Source organism: Tachypleus tridentatus, chromosome 13 (genome assembly GCF_004210375.1).
Source record: "Tachypleus tridentatus isolate NWPU-2018 chromosome 13, ASM421037v1, whole genome shotgun sequence".
NCBI lineage: Eukaryota > Metazoa > Arthropoda > Merostomata > Xiphosura > Limulidae > Tachypleus > Tachypleus tridentatus.
In genome coordinates this window covers 184,150,825-184,165,094 of record NC_134837.1, presented here as the reverse complement: position 1 = coordinate 184,165,094, position 14,270 = coordinate 184,150,825, and the positions used below count along the sequence as shown (strand labels likewise).

At 33.6% G+C, this 14,270-nt stretch overlaps 1 protein-coding gene across 4 annotated transcripts in view; it reads left to right on the top strand.

Annotated features, from left to right (window-relative positions):
• Nucleotides 1-8,227, top strand: part of LOC143239150 (guanine nucleotide-binding protein G(i) subunit alpha-like) — a 40,167-nt gene extending 31,940 nt beyond the window's left edge. For 2 of the 4 annotated variants that reach the window (XM_076480001.1, XM_076479998.1), the window contains exons 4-8: nt 2,239-2,396; nt 3,564-3,692; nt 4,028-4,157; nt 4,950-5,103; nt 5,592-8,227. In XM_076480001.1, coding sequence (XP_076336116.1) covers nt 2,239-2,396; nt 3,564-3,692; nt 4,028-4,157; nt 4,950-5,103; nt 5,592-5,782 — 762 coding nt within the window. In that variant the 3' untranslated portion in view covers nt 5,783-8,227. Of the gene's footprint in view, nt 1-2,238; nt 2,397-3,563; nt 3,693-4,027; nt 4,158-4,949; nt 5,107-5,591 lie in introns of all 4 variants that reach the window. The other 2 variants (XM_076479997.1, XM_076479999.1) reach the window with 2 other exon arrangements.
• Nucleotides 8,228-14,270: the final 6,043 nt, after the last annotated feature.

Below are 14,270 nucleotides of genomic sequence, written 5' to 3'. Positions count from 1 at the left end.
AGCTTTCAAAACAACTGCCAACATGCCCAGGTCTGGTCGTCCAAGCATGTTCACCCCGAGAGCAGACTGCAAGATGCTAAAAGAGGTCTCCAAACAACCTAACATCTTATCACGGGACCTACAGCAGGCTCTGGCTACTGTTGATGTGAAAGTGCATGCCTCCATGGGAGGTGTGCAAGGAGGAAACCTTTGCTCTCTAAGAGAAACATCTAGGCCAGACTGAGGTTTGCCAGAAAGAATATAGACAAAGACCAGGACTTCTGGAATAATGTTCTTTGGACAGATGAGTCCAAATTATTTGGACACCAGAACAGAGGACATGTTTGGCGTAAACCAAATACAGCATTCCAGAAAAAGAACCTCATACCAACTGTGAAGCATGGAGGTAGAAGTGTCATGGTTTGGAGCTGCTTTGCTGCAGCAGGACCTGGACAGCTTACAATCATAAAATCCACCACGAATTCTACCGTGCATTGCAGGGTCCAGGTCCGCTTCAGCTTTACTTTTCTTACAGATGGTCTCACATGATCCTCAAGCACCCTCTGATACACGGTAGGTTTGAGGGGTTTCTTGCATGTACAACCCGTTTCAAGTCAACCCACAGCATCGCAATGGGATTAAGAGCTGAACTTTGACCCGACCATTCCAGGACTCTCTATTTCTTAGTTTTCAGCCAGTCCTTGGTGGATTTAGTGAGTCCTGGAATGGCCGGGTCAAAGTTCAGCTCTTAATCCCATTGCGATGCTGTGGGTTGACTTGAAACGGGTTGTACATGCAAGAAACCCCTCAAACATCTCACAGCTGAAAGGATTCTGCATTGAGGAGTGGGGCAAACTTTCTTCAGACCGATGTCAGAAACTGGTAGATGGCTACAAGAAGCATCTCACTGCAGTTATTTCAGCCAAAGGGGGTAACACTAGCTATTAGCGGTAGGGTGTCCTAACTTTTTCTCAGTTAGAATATGCATTTTTGTAGAATTACATTTACAGAAGATCTTGAAAAGTCTTTTCTTCAGTTTTAATTGTTGAGTTATATTCCTATAATCGCTCAGTATTGTTAAAATTGAGATTAAATATCTATATATCCAAAAATGTTACAAAAATACATAGGCTTTCATAGGGTGTCCTAACTTTTTCACATGACTGTATATGACGAAGACGTTTACTACTGTACTACATGTATTTCTTGTAGAAAATGTTTACTGTATTACGTGTATTTGACGAAGATAAATGTGTACTACTAAATCTCATGATGAAATGTTTTCTACTGCCTTACATGAGCTCGGTGGAGATAAATGTTTCCTGCTCTTTTTTGCTATGGATTGCCACTTTGTTACGATTGTGCTATACTAGCATTTCACTTGCCTTCTTATACCAATCAACTTTATTTGGGTTGTAACTATTCCTAACGGGTGTTGATGAATATCATATCAAATTGCTGTTTGTTACTATAATCAATAACATATAGCTTCATAATTAGGTTATGTTTGCTATTGATAACATATTTCTTTCTTCGCCTCTCTCTCAGTTTATTCATGCTCTCTCACTTTTCTTAGTCCTTTTCTCAAAACCATGTCTTGCTACAGTACAAGTATTTGATCAAAATGTTTGTTAATGACAAAACTGTATCAGCACTTATATATGTATAACGTATTTCCTTATCCTCTTTCGTTTGGTAATTTTTAAGGACTTACTGTTGATTTGTGAAATGTATGTTAACAAAACGAGTGTATCTGTTCAGTTTAGGATTAAAAGATTAAATCTCCTTACAAATTTTATTTTTCGTGATTTATCATGAAAATTTCTAAAGTTATCAGAAACAAATACGCCTTTTGATTGCATCTTATGTGCTATAAATTTACCTGCAGGTGTTTCACTTATATGTTGATGAAAACACAGGACAGTGACCTTCACCAATTCTTAATTATAAAAATAAAGCAACATAAAATTATTGAATACAATTTCTTTCAACAAACAGATTTTTCGTGTGTTTTTTTTATGGAAATGATGAATGATATTCAACATACAAGTAGTCACCATAGACAGGAAAAGTTCCAAACATTAAGTCAACCTATTTTCTAAAATGTTTTTAAAAACACGAATTTATCTCATCAGAATGATGCTAAACTATTCTTCTCAATGACTGATACAACTCGTGAGGTTCTATCTTCTTTCAGGATGATACTCAACTATTCTTCCCCATGGCTAATACAACTCATGAAGTTCTATCTTCTTACAGGATGATGCACAACAGTTCTTAGCAATAGCTGATGCGAAGTATGATGGAGAAATCACTCAAAACCTATCAGAGGTTATGAAAAAATTGTGGCAAGATTCGGGAGTACAGAAGTGTTACAATCGCTCAAGAGAATACCAGCTGAATGACTCAGCGTCTTAGTAAGATAAAATGATTATTTTGTTAAGATGTGTGTTAAACATGTATCTACTATCAGTGCTTAAGCTAACTGTACACAAAGCTCTCCAGTTCTGAAGTGTTATAAGAAGTATTTGAAGTTTTTATTATCTTGTGATTGTGTTTAGCAGTATTGTTTACAGAAAGTCACAATACTAACGAAGTTCATGGATTTGGTGCTTATTAAAGACAGGGCAAATAGGACAGCTGCCCAAGGCACCCAAGAAATAACAAATAAAATTAGATATTGTGAAACATAAAAAAAACTATCTTTTTTTTTAAATAAGCAGCTTAAAAATTTTCAAGTTCATGAATGTCATTGTTTTTTAGTCTAATATTTTTAATAATACTACATATTGATTCTTAGTGTTACTGTTTTTTATTCCACTTAGATCTCTTGAGAAAAAAATTATGAAATTTGTGCGAAGTTGATCACATGGGTGGTAGAAGGATACCATGCGAAAAATATAAAAGTACCAAAAAAGCCCCTGAAATAAACCTTTGTCCTGGATCCCGTTTTTCCCAACTTTGGCCTCGTGCTTGTAACCGTGAATAAGTAAAAACAATATAATTATACACAGAAAACCTTTAACTTAAATAATTATAATAATGATAATCTATTATACCTGTCCTAAGACATTAGTATTAAGCCTACTGTAATTTGTAACATTTTTATTCTAACAAAAAAACAAGTAGTGTTAAAAATATAACAGGCCTAATAACACGTCTTATTATATTATCATTAGGCCTATTATATATTTTTTATTCTAACTAAAGAACGTTCTGTTAAAATTATAATAAGCCTAATAATATGCCTTATGACAAGTATAATTAATTATAATAATTCTTTGACATATTAGAAAAGGCGTTCTCATAATATAATAATAATAAACTTACAAACACTAGGCGCATTGATATCAATCATTTGAGTATAAAACGTACTTTTGGTATAAAAACTATCCATGAGATATTTCGAAAACAAAAAAACCGACATTAATTGTTCTGTACTCTTGAAAGTGCATTATTATTTTATTATTATATAATAATTATTATTAGTATTATTTTATAATTGTTATTAAGACTAATTTAAAATTACTCAACAATCTAAGTATTTCTGGGTGTTAAGTCTTTTCTACCTTTTTTTATTTCAGTTATTTAAATTCCCTGGATAGGATATGTGATCCAAACTATATTCCCACTCAACAGGATGTTCTCAGAACTCGCGTAAAAACTACAGGAATCGTGGAAACTCAGTTTTATTTCAAAGGCCTGCATTTTAAGTGAGAAAAAGTTTTGTTTTGATAATAATTATATTTTTTCCACAAAACCATATTAAAACTTTTATTTTTACAGAGGTTTGCTACAAAACATAATATAGTATGAATGCATTTATGATTATTATCTGTAGCTAAGGAAGCTTAGAAGAGAGTGATATTATTTTTAATAATTTAATAAAAATGATTAATCCTTAAACAATTATCCAGATTTAATAAATTCAGAATTTGTGGTAATAAACTAATGAGGTTTGTCAAGTAGACATACATTGGTTAAACTATTTAAAAATACTTTTATGTAAATTAAAATTTAGAAATTTATTAGAGTTTTGTATACTTAGAATGTTTGATGTCGGAGGTCAGCGCTCTGAAAGAAAGAAATGGATTCACTGTTTCGAAGGAGTCACAGCCATTATATTCTGTGTGTCACTTAGTGAGTATGACCAGGTTCTGGCCGAAGATGAAGAAATGGTACACTTTCTTGTTTTTAATCATGATAAACTCAGTCACTTTTTATAATAGAAAAGCCAAGTATAGTAATATTTCTTGAAACGCAAGAATATAACGTTTGTTGGTTTAGTTGACATTATCGAAGGTTTTTCTCCTTATTGTTGTTTTTTTTTTTGTAGTGGGAACTTTGTTTTTATATTAGTAAAATCTAATAATGCGTATCCTCTTCCTCTTTAGAATTAAAACTGAGTAAAACATTATTCATTTGTGGGTTTGTGAGGAAAAAGTATTTTTTGTGCAGTTTATAATGTATTTGCTGATATTTATCCTATAGTTTGACCACCTACTCTACACCTTAGTTGATCTATTCTTTATATTGACATCTAAGTAATAACAAAAGCTTTAAGGAGCTGCAATGTTGTAAACCAACAAGTTGAACTCACAATCAAACTGTTTACTGTCTGAGAATTGGTGTGTTGTAAACCAACAACTTCAACTCACAATCAAACTGTTCACTGTCTGAGAACTGGTGTGTTGTAAACCAACAAGTTAAGTTTACAATCAAACTGTTTATTGTCTAAGAACAAGTTTAACACCACCCTGGGTTTCAATACCCATGGTGTGCTTAATTCCAAACAAACCAAACCAAATCTTCTGATTTTTGTGTAATTTTATTAACATTAGTCTTAACTAATACATACATGATGGAAAATGTAATAAAACAGTACAGAAAGTAGTTTTTGTTTACTTGTCTCATTTATTTTTTTGATGAACTTGGTTGATTTACAGATTTGTATGTTTAAAATTTTTCAGAATCGCATGGTTGAGTCTATGAAACTTTTTGTCTCCATATGTAATAACCAGTGGTTTGTAGAAACATCGATTATCTTGTTTCTCAATAAGAAGGATATATTTGAAGAGAAAATAACCAAATCTCCTTTAAGCATATGTTTTCCAGAATACCAAGGTGGTATGATTTTTTATGTTTCTAGTTTCCAATAAATCACTGTTATATGTAACTATGCAAGGCTTGCAAAACACAACTAAAGTTTCCTTTAATTACAAACACAACATATCAATATTTATTCAGTTATTTTCACCCAGATATTTTCATTCTTAAAATCTGTATTCTACCATTGATTTTTTTATGATAACATTAAACATGTATTTCTGTTGTTTTATTTCAGCTCAGTCTCTCTATTTTTCCTGTAACAGAGTCATTACAAGCCAACCCAATATAAATATTTCAAAAACTGTCCTTCTAGTTTATTTCTCATTAGTAAAAGGAATTTCTTCTGTTAGTCTGTTATTATTTTACCTTCCTAGGCAGGTCTGTGTTGTAATTTTACCTTTTCGGCACTTCCTTTGTGATTCTTAAAAGACGTTCTAAATTTTTCTTTTTGTATTTGAAATAACAATAATTAACATACTGATAAAAAAATGTTACCGTTGCAGGGGCAAACAGCTATGAAGATGCTGGATCCTACATTCAGATGAAGTTTGAAATGTTGAACAGACAGAAGGGCACAAAAGAAATCTACACTCACTTTACTTGTGCCACTGACACAGAAAATATACAGTTTGTGTTCGACGCTGTGACTGATGTCATAATTAAGATGAATCTCAAAGACTGTGGGTTATTCTAAACACGGAAACTGTCAGTGGCACACATAACTCCAGAATTACAACTGTTTCTTATTATGAAACAAAAAAATGTACATAGATAATGAGTAATATATCTTAAAGGGACAAATGCAAGGCCATGAGGCATCATGGGAGGTATCTTGAGATATTCCTGTGCGATCTCCTGCGTTATTTTAGAGTTATTACTATTTACATAAGTGAACTCAAGTGTTGGAGAATAGAGGGACACTGTTATTATTCAATCACTTCAGTGCACTTCTACCCTAGGCCTTAAAGAACTAATCCTTTTTTTACAGAAATGCATATTTTTATAGGTAGAAAAGAAGTAGAAAGTCAGATAACCCAAGTAATAAAATAAGTGGAACTCCTACCTTTCAAGCAGCGTAGTTTCCATAAACATTATAGAGCCAAACTCTCTCAGAAAACTATATGTAGGTTATTAGTTTTTATAGACTACAGTGTTTCTGGATAGTGTAGGTAAAGCTTCACTTCATTCGCGATTACCAAGTTCTATAGTTTTGTAGTTAATTTTGTTCAAAAAGGATAAAAGTTGAATTGAAACTAAGAATTTATTATACAGTTAAGAGTAACTGCCATTAAGATAGCATTTTGTTTCTCTTAGTATGTTGAATACCTATTTTATATCACAGCTATGTGTTGTTTATTTTAAAACTTTGTGTATAGTTTTATAAACGTGCCCAAGTTAGAAGGTTTTCTAAAAAGTGGTATACATTAGAATGATATATTAAAGATTTAACTTGAAGAGTGTCCTCATTGAAATCAGTACTGATTTGAAACCGTGCCACAACGTTCATGTCACTGGAGTATAACAACATTTCCTCATTGAAATCAAGAGTGATTTAAAACAATGCTACAAGATTCATTTCACTAGAGACTAACAACATTTTCTCATTTAAATCAGTACTGATTTAAGAATAATTCCAGAGTTAAGATGCATGCCTGAAAATGGTGCATTATGTTATCCTGTAACGTATTAGTGATTAGTTTCATGTATTTTTCCTGTCACTGACACCTAAAGTTGCTTGCAAAAAAATTTAAGGATTTGTGGATCAGAAAGTGCACTGTTTAGTCATTTTATTCTAGTCTTGGTTAATATGTTAAACCTGAATGACAGGATTAAAAACCCAGTAATTGGTTCCCTTCTTGTAGGGGAACTTTTAGCTCTCTCTATAAAATGATGTAAGTTACATCTTTTTATTATGAAGTACAGGATACTGTGAACATTTGTTCAAGCTTTTCTATTCATCGCTTCATCCATAGTTAGAAATAATTATCTAGAACTCTTGCTCTTATTTAAAATAGTGATCTAGAACTCTTGGCTTTTATTTTAAGCAGGTATATTTGTGGATAAATGAAAGCTTATTGTCTTAATCTAGAGAAATGTTACATTAAATATCTTTAAATATCACTTAATAGGAACAAAAATACCCGTTAATCTGTGTTTTAACAACTTTGCTTTTGGAATATCTTATCTGACAACTCACACACATGTACTAGTTTTCCACACTGATATTTCCCAACTTATGGGGAATTTAGAATTAAACTTGTTCTTCTTTCAGGTTTGCAGTTTACTTTCTGTTTAGCATTTGATGTTTTACCTTATACAGTTATCAAGGATATCGGCATTCTATATTGGCCTGGAATGGCTAGGTGGTTAGGGTGCTTGATTCATAATCTGAGGGTCGCAGCTTCGAATCCCCGTTACACCAAATATGCTCGCTCTTTCAGCTGTTGGGGCATTACAATGCAATGATCAACCCCATTATTCATCAATTAAAATGTAGCCCAAGAGTAAGCAGTAGGTGGTAATGATAAACTGTCCCCCTCTAGCTAAATTAGGGATGGCTAATGCAGATTGCCATCGTGTAGCTTTGCGTGAAATTTAAAACAAACAAGCATTCTATACGTGCCAACACATCATTATGATACATGTACCATTTTGTATTATTTACTGAGTCTAGTAAATAGTTCAGTGAAATATCATTTTGAGCATTGGTCACTTTATAACATAGTAGTTTTATCAAAACAGAGATATACCTTTGTTTAAATAAAGACGTTCCTTATCAAAACAGAGATATCACATTTAATAAAAACCACAAAATATACTGGTTCTCGCCCTCTGTGTTTCATATTAGATCAGATATATCAAGTTAGTGTTGCTTAAAACACAAAAATCGATTGATTCTCACCCACCGTGTTTCATATCAGATTAGAGTAATTAACTTTGTTTTATCGCCTGTGTTATATAAGCTGGTTTTATTAATTGTTCAACACGCTCTTTATTTCTAATGTATCTTCACTACGATTTCATAGGGTAGTAAACTAAAACTTCCAGTTCCAAAGGTTTTCTGTAACATTTATTTACTGCCGTCTGGTGTGAAGTTGAAAAAGAAAAAGAAATAAAAGTGAAATACTGTTTTGATTCATGTTGATGATGTTTGAATGCCTTAATCGATATATACATAAGTATTTTTACAGTAGCACTTCCAGGTGTCGCTACTTCAGATTCAATACATAATTTGTTAATTAGTTACAGTTTACGTAAGCGATTTAATTTGACGTGGTAAATAAGTGAAAATAGTAGTTTATCTCTCAAGAGTAACTTTTTATTGGGTTATAACACAATACAGTTGAATACAAGTTTTTGAAGTGACTTTCTATTGGCTTGTAACATAATACAGTTGAATACAAGTTTTTGGAGTAACTTTTTATTGGTTTTTAACATAATACAGTTGAATATACGTTTTTGGAGTAAGTTTTTATTGGTTTATAATACAGTTAAATACACGTGTCTGAACGTATGTGTGTATATTTAAAAGTTTAAACTATTGATTCTCTTTCATTAACCCTATTAGACTTTTACTGTATAATATTTGTCATAACAGAAATCTCTAGTGAAAACGTGAGGATGTTTGGCTGGTTAACGCCGTCATATGTTGACAGAAAGTCATCCAATCCAAACATGCTATAGGGACAGCAGCAATACTTACTTTATAGATTCAATAATAATGGGGCCCTGCATGGCCAGGTAGGCTATTAAAGCGTTCGACTCGTAATCAGAGGGTCGCGGGTTCGAATTCTCTTCGCACCAAACATGCTCGCCCTTTCAGCCGTGGTGGCGTTATTATATACGGTCGATCCCACTATTCGTTGGTAAAAGAGCAGCCCAAGAGTTGGTGGTGGGTGGTGATGACTAGCTGCCTTCCCTCTAGTCTTACACTGCTAAATTAGGGACGGCTAGCACAGATAGCCCTCGAATAGCTTTGTGCGAAATTCCAAAAACAAACAAACAATCAAAGGACAACCACCGTTTCCAACAGTCTGCGCAGCCTGGTGGTTAAGGTGTTCCACTCACAATGAGAGGGTTGCGGGTTCGAATCCCATCACCAAGCATGCTCGCCCTTTCAGTTTGGGAACATTGTAATGTGGTCGTCGATTCCATTATTTGCCAGTAAAAGAGTAGCCCAAGAGTTGGCGGTGCGTGGTGTTGACTTGCTGTATTCTCTTTAATCTATTACTGCAAAATTCGTGACAGTTAGTGCAGATAACTGTCATAACTGTTCAAAATATAAATATTTATTCATTTTTTTCACAAGTCTGTTTTACTACATGGAAAGGTCTTGGGCTAATACTTTATTTTTATTTCGTGCAAAACTAAACGACAGTTATCTGAACTAACTGTAGATTAAATCACCTATGTTATCACTTTATGTTTAGCCATGTGTTGTCAGTTATACAATTTGAAGAGTAAGTAAACATTTATGAAATAGTACGTTTTTGAAGATATTGTTTAAACATGGCGTAATTTCCCTACATCAAACACACCGGCACTATTTTATAAATAATTTTGGCGTCTACTTTGTCAGCCTTAGCAGCTTTAGTTAATGCATTTAGTGCGATTAGAAGTATTTGAAAGTAATAAAAAAACGGTTATGTTGAAACGCACGACACATTTAGAGATATGAAGTAACTGTGATATTATATCCTGAGAATAAAACTGTTTCTCTGTCAGTATGTACCACGAATAATTTTACAGTAACTGTCCACTTTGTGTATAGTTGTACCATTGGTGGGTTTGATCAGTTTCTGTATAATGTTATCAGTAACTGTCCACTTTGTGTATAGTTGTACCATTGGTGGGTTTGATCAGTTTCTGTATAATGTTATCAGTAACTGTCCACTTTGTGTATAGTTGTACCATTGGTGGGTTTGATCAGTTTCTGTATAATGTTATCAGTAACTGTCCACTTTGTGTATAGTTGTACCATTAGTGGGTTTGATCAGTTTCTGTATAATGTTATCAGTAACTGTCCACTTTGTGTATAGTTGTACCATTAGTGGGTTTGATCAGTTTCTGTATAATGTTATCAGTAACTGTCCACTTTGTGTATAGTTGTACCATTGGTGGGTTTGATCAGTTTCTGTATAATGTTATCAGTAACTGTCCACTTTGTGTATAGTTGTACCATTGGTGGGTTTGATCAGTTTCTGTATAATTCATCAGTAACTGTTCACTTTGTGTATAACTGTGCCATTGATGGGTTTGATCAAGTTCTCATATCACACACGCGGTTCCAAAGTTGGGGACCGATTTGCAGTAACGAGACACGAACCAGAGATAATCAGAACACTTGATTAATTGGAAGGTTATGACATTAACTAAATGACATAAGCATTGTGTTTTACATAAGTCTTCATGTAACGCAATTGAAATTTTACTTCCTTGTGTAAATTATCCTAGTATTAGCAACTAGAGCGGGTTGAGTATTATATATTTAAATGATCTTGAAAATCTACAAGTAACACGACAGCCGACATAATGTTTGGGAACCGACACATCAGAACTGACATTGTTTGGTATTTCATAACTAGTATGATGCAACCGAAAATTGACTGCTTTTGAAAATGCATGTAACAGTGTTTTCTGATGGAATATGTTCACACATGCACACCAAATGGATGTGTTCAGATCTGTGATTTTGAACTGTCAAAATGAGGATATACTTTCGTCTTAATGGCATTGAATATAAAATAATATGGACTAACTTGGAGTACCAAAATCATCCAGAAAGAGACCTACAATAAGTCGAGTATCTTTATGGTAAAAAAAGTGATACACCTTGCAATATGTGAGAATTCACAGACTCAAAGGTCAGTAGTAAAAGTCGTCCACTTGATCCAGGTAAGACTATGCAAAATATTGAAGTTTCCTGGAAAAGCGACGCAAGATACATGCACACAGGTTGCTTCTACAACATATCTGTTCTGACGTTGCATAAAGGCCCCCGCTAGTACAGCGGTATGTCTCCGGATTTACAACGCTAAAATCAGGGGTTCGATTCCCCTCGGTGGACTGAGCAGATAGCCCTTTGTGGCTTTGCTATATGAAAAACACACAAACACACACACACACCTTGCATAATAAAATCAACCGTAGAATAAAATGGGTATTCATTCTATTCCATTGGAACATACAGCAGTGAAATCGCTAAACTCAACGTTTATAGATTTATTTGCAATGGGGCTTTTGAAACAATAGCTGGGACCCATCCTCTTCGTACCTTAATGGATTATAGAAAGTGTCAGGGAGAAGTGGTGTGATTTGGAATTAACAACCTTATGATGGAACCTTTTGCAATGGAAATTCGAAGTGCTTACGAGTGAAATCAAGTAATAGTATGCAATTATATGTTAACCGCAATATATCTATTAATCCAGTTCCGACTAGTTTTCATCCAATAACATGGTTTATCATGCCGATGGAATACGACAGATAGAGGTCTAGACGTTAACTGTATCATCAACTGCATGAGACAACAACCATGATGGTGTGAAGTATATTAATATTGACTGATTGATTGATTCAGTGTTTTATGGCACAAAGCAGCGAGGCTATCTGCGTCAGACATTCGGTAACATTGTAAAAAAAATAAAAATAAAAAATAAATGTAGTAATAGACATAAATGGAAATGAAGGTAAAACAAAAAAGTATAAAACCAATGTTGACACCTAGTCTACAATGTTAAGATAGAAGGCAGAGTATAAGAAGTTGTAAGGTATTTACTCTAGCAAAAAGGTAATGATCATAATCCGCCAGGAAGACTAACAGGTAAGTTCAAGAACCACTGTCAATCTCCTGAAGTTGGCCTTTCCAGTCCTGGTTCCGGGTTATGTGTCATAGCAACCAGTATCAAAATGTAAAAGAATAGAAGTTTTAAAAGATACATAGCAAAATTGTAACAATGAGTAGCCAAATATCCAGTAAAAAGATAAGGTCAAGTAAATGGAGTAGAATTTGTAAAAGTAAATGAAGGTAAAAACAAAACAGCAATTAAAACAGAAAATGGTGTAAAAACCAATGGTGACATCCAGTCTTCAAAGTTGTAAAATATTTACTCTAGCAAAATGGTAATGATCATAACCCGCCAGAAAGACTAACAGGTAAGTTCAAAAACCACCGTCAATCACCTGAAGTTGGCCTTTCCAGTCCTGGTTCCGGGTTATGTGTCATAGCAGCTATTAACAAAATGTAAAAGAATAAAAGTTTTAAAAGACACATCGCAAAATTGTAACAATGAGTAGCCAAATGTCCAGTAAAAAGATAAAAGTCAAGTAAATGGAGTAAAATTTGTAAAAGTAATTGAAGACAAAAGCAAAACGGCAATTAAAACAGAAAATGGCGTAAAAACCAATGTTGACATCCAGTCAACAAAGTTGTAAAGAACTACCTGTAGCAGAATGGTAATGATCTTAACCCGTCAGGAAGACTAACAGGTAAGTATAAAAACCACCGTCAGTCACCTGAAGTTGGTCTTTCCAGTACTGGTTCCGGGTTATGAGTCAATATGGCCAGTACTAAAAAGTAAAGTAGTAAAAGTGTGAAATGATATGCAGCAAAAATATAATAACAACTCGCCAGGATGACTAACGAGTAGTTCAAACAGTAGCGTTAGTCACCTGAAGTTGGCCTTTCCAGTCCTGGTGTCGAGTTATTTAATGTTCTGGCCATTGTCCAATGTCAAATTGAAGGAGAGAGATTAAAACTGTAAAAAAGGAACCACAATTAAAAAGGTGTAATGAATAAATATGCAACACTTAAATGAGATTAAAAAGATTAACGGCCATTAAAAAATTAAAAACATAAGGTGGACAGAGTCACCATCACCAATAACTCTGTCCAATGTTACAGACTGACCCTGGGAAAAAATATGTTTAAAATATTGTCATCATTGAGAATTGTAACGATGGCAAGAAAGTAAAACGTGGCTGATAGTGATTTGAGTGTTACACAGACTACACATTGGTGCATCAGTTCCAGATAAAAGAAAATGATGAGTTAAAAAACTGTGACCAATGTGTAGCCTAGTGAGAACAACTTCCTCCTTCCGAACTTTACGGAAGCTAGATGGCCAAAGTCCAATTTGTCAGTATCTGAAACAACTAAAGAGTTCTTAAGAATTAATTTGTCAGTATCTGAAACGACAAACGAGTTCTTAAGAACTAATTTGTTAGCATCTGAAACAACTAAATAATTCTCAAGAACTAATTTGTCAGTATCTGAAACAACTTCCTTGTCCTCCTTCAAAGTTCGTTTCTGGTTTTTGATTGGTTGGTTAAACTATTATCACTTGTAACAATTACGTAGTTTTCATTAGTAAAAACTGAGTTACTTGTTACCATTTTGTATTTATCTTAGGTTAAGACTCATTGTATTTAAACCTATATACTATCTACTTAGTTTCGACACCCCGAACAACTGGGTCGTTAACATTAGTAACAATAGAGTAGTTTGTTACTATTTTGTATTTATTATTGTTTAAGACTTACTGTATTTAAACCTAGATATTATCTGCTTAGTTTAAAACTTTATTTTATATACATAACACTGAGAGTAAAATTTTTTCTTTTGTAGCACCGAATTATATCTTATTAAATTACAGTTACGAAATCGAGGGAGCGCTGCATGCACATCATGTATTTTGGTATGTTATAAAAACAAAATGTTATCTTGAAATTAATAAATTTAAGTGGCAGTATAATTATTTTTAAAAGGTTGCGAAACGTTTGAAACATTTTATTGTACTAATACATTAATATAATTGCAATATTATTAAAAAGTGAAATACACAACATGTTACAAAAATAGTGCAGTGGGGAATGGGGTCTTCTAGGTTTTTAATTAATTGGGGTGAAGAAGTGTGCTTCGCGCATGAAACAAATTTATTTGTTTTCGATATTTTGTATTTACCTAAATCTACAAGGTTTATACGAAATAAAACAGTGCTGTTTACTTGAACCTGTCAAGTACAATTCTGAATGAATCTGATACCGTTGCGGGACGTCCCAATAACTATGAGGTCAAACCTATTCAGTAACACGTGATACCCATCAAATACCTCCACTAGAAAACACATTTTGAGTCAAATGGTCTGATCAAAAATGACAAACCAATCGATTTACCTGGTAAG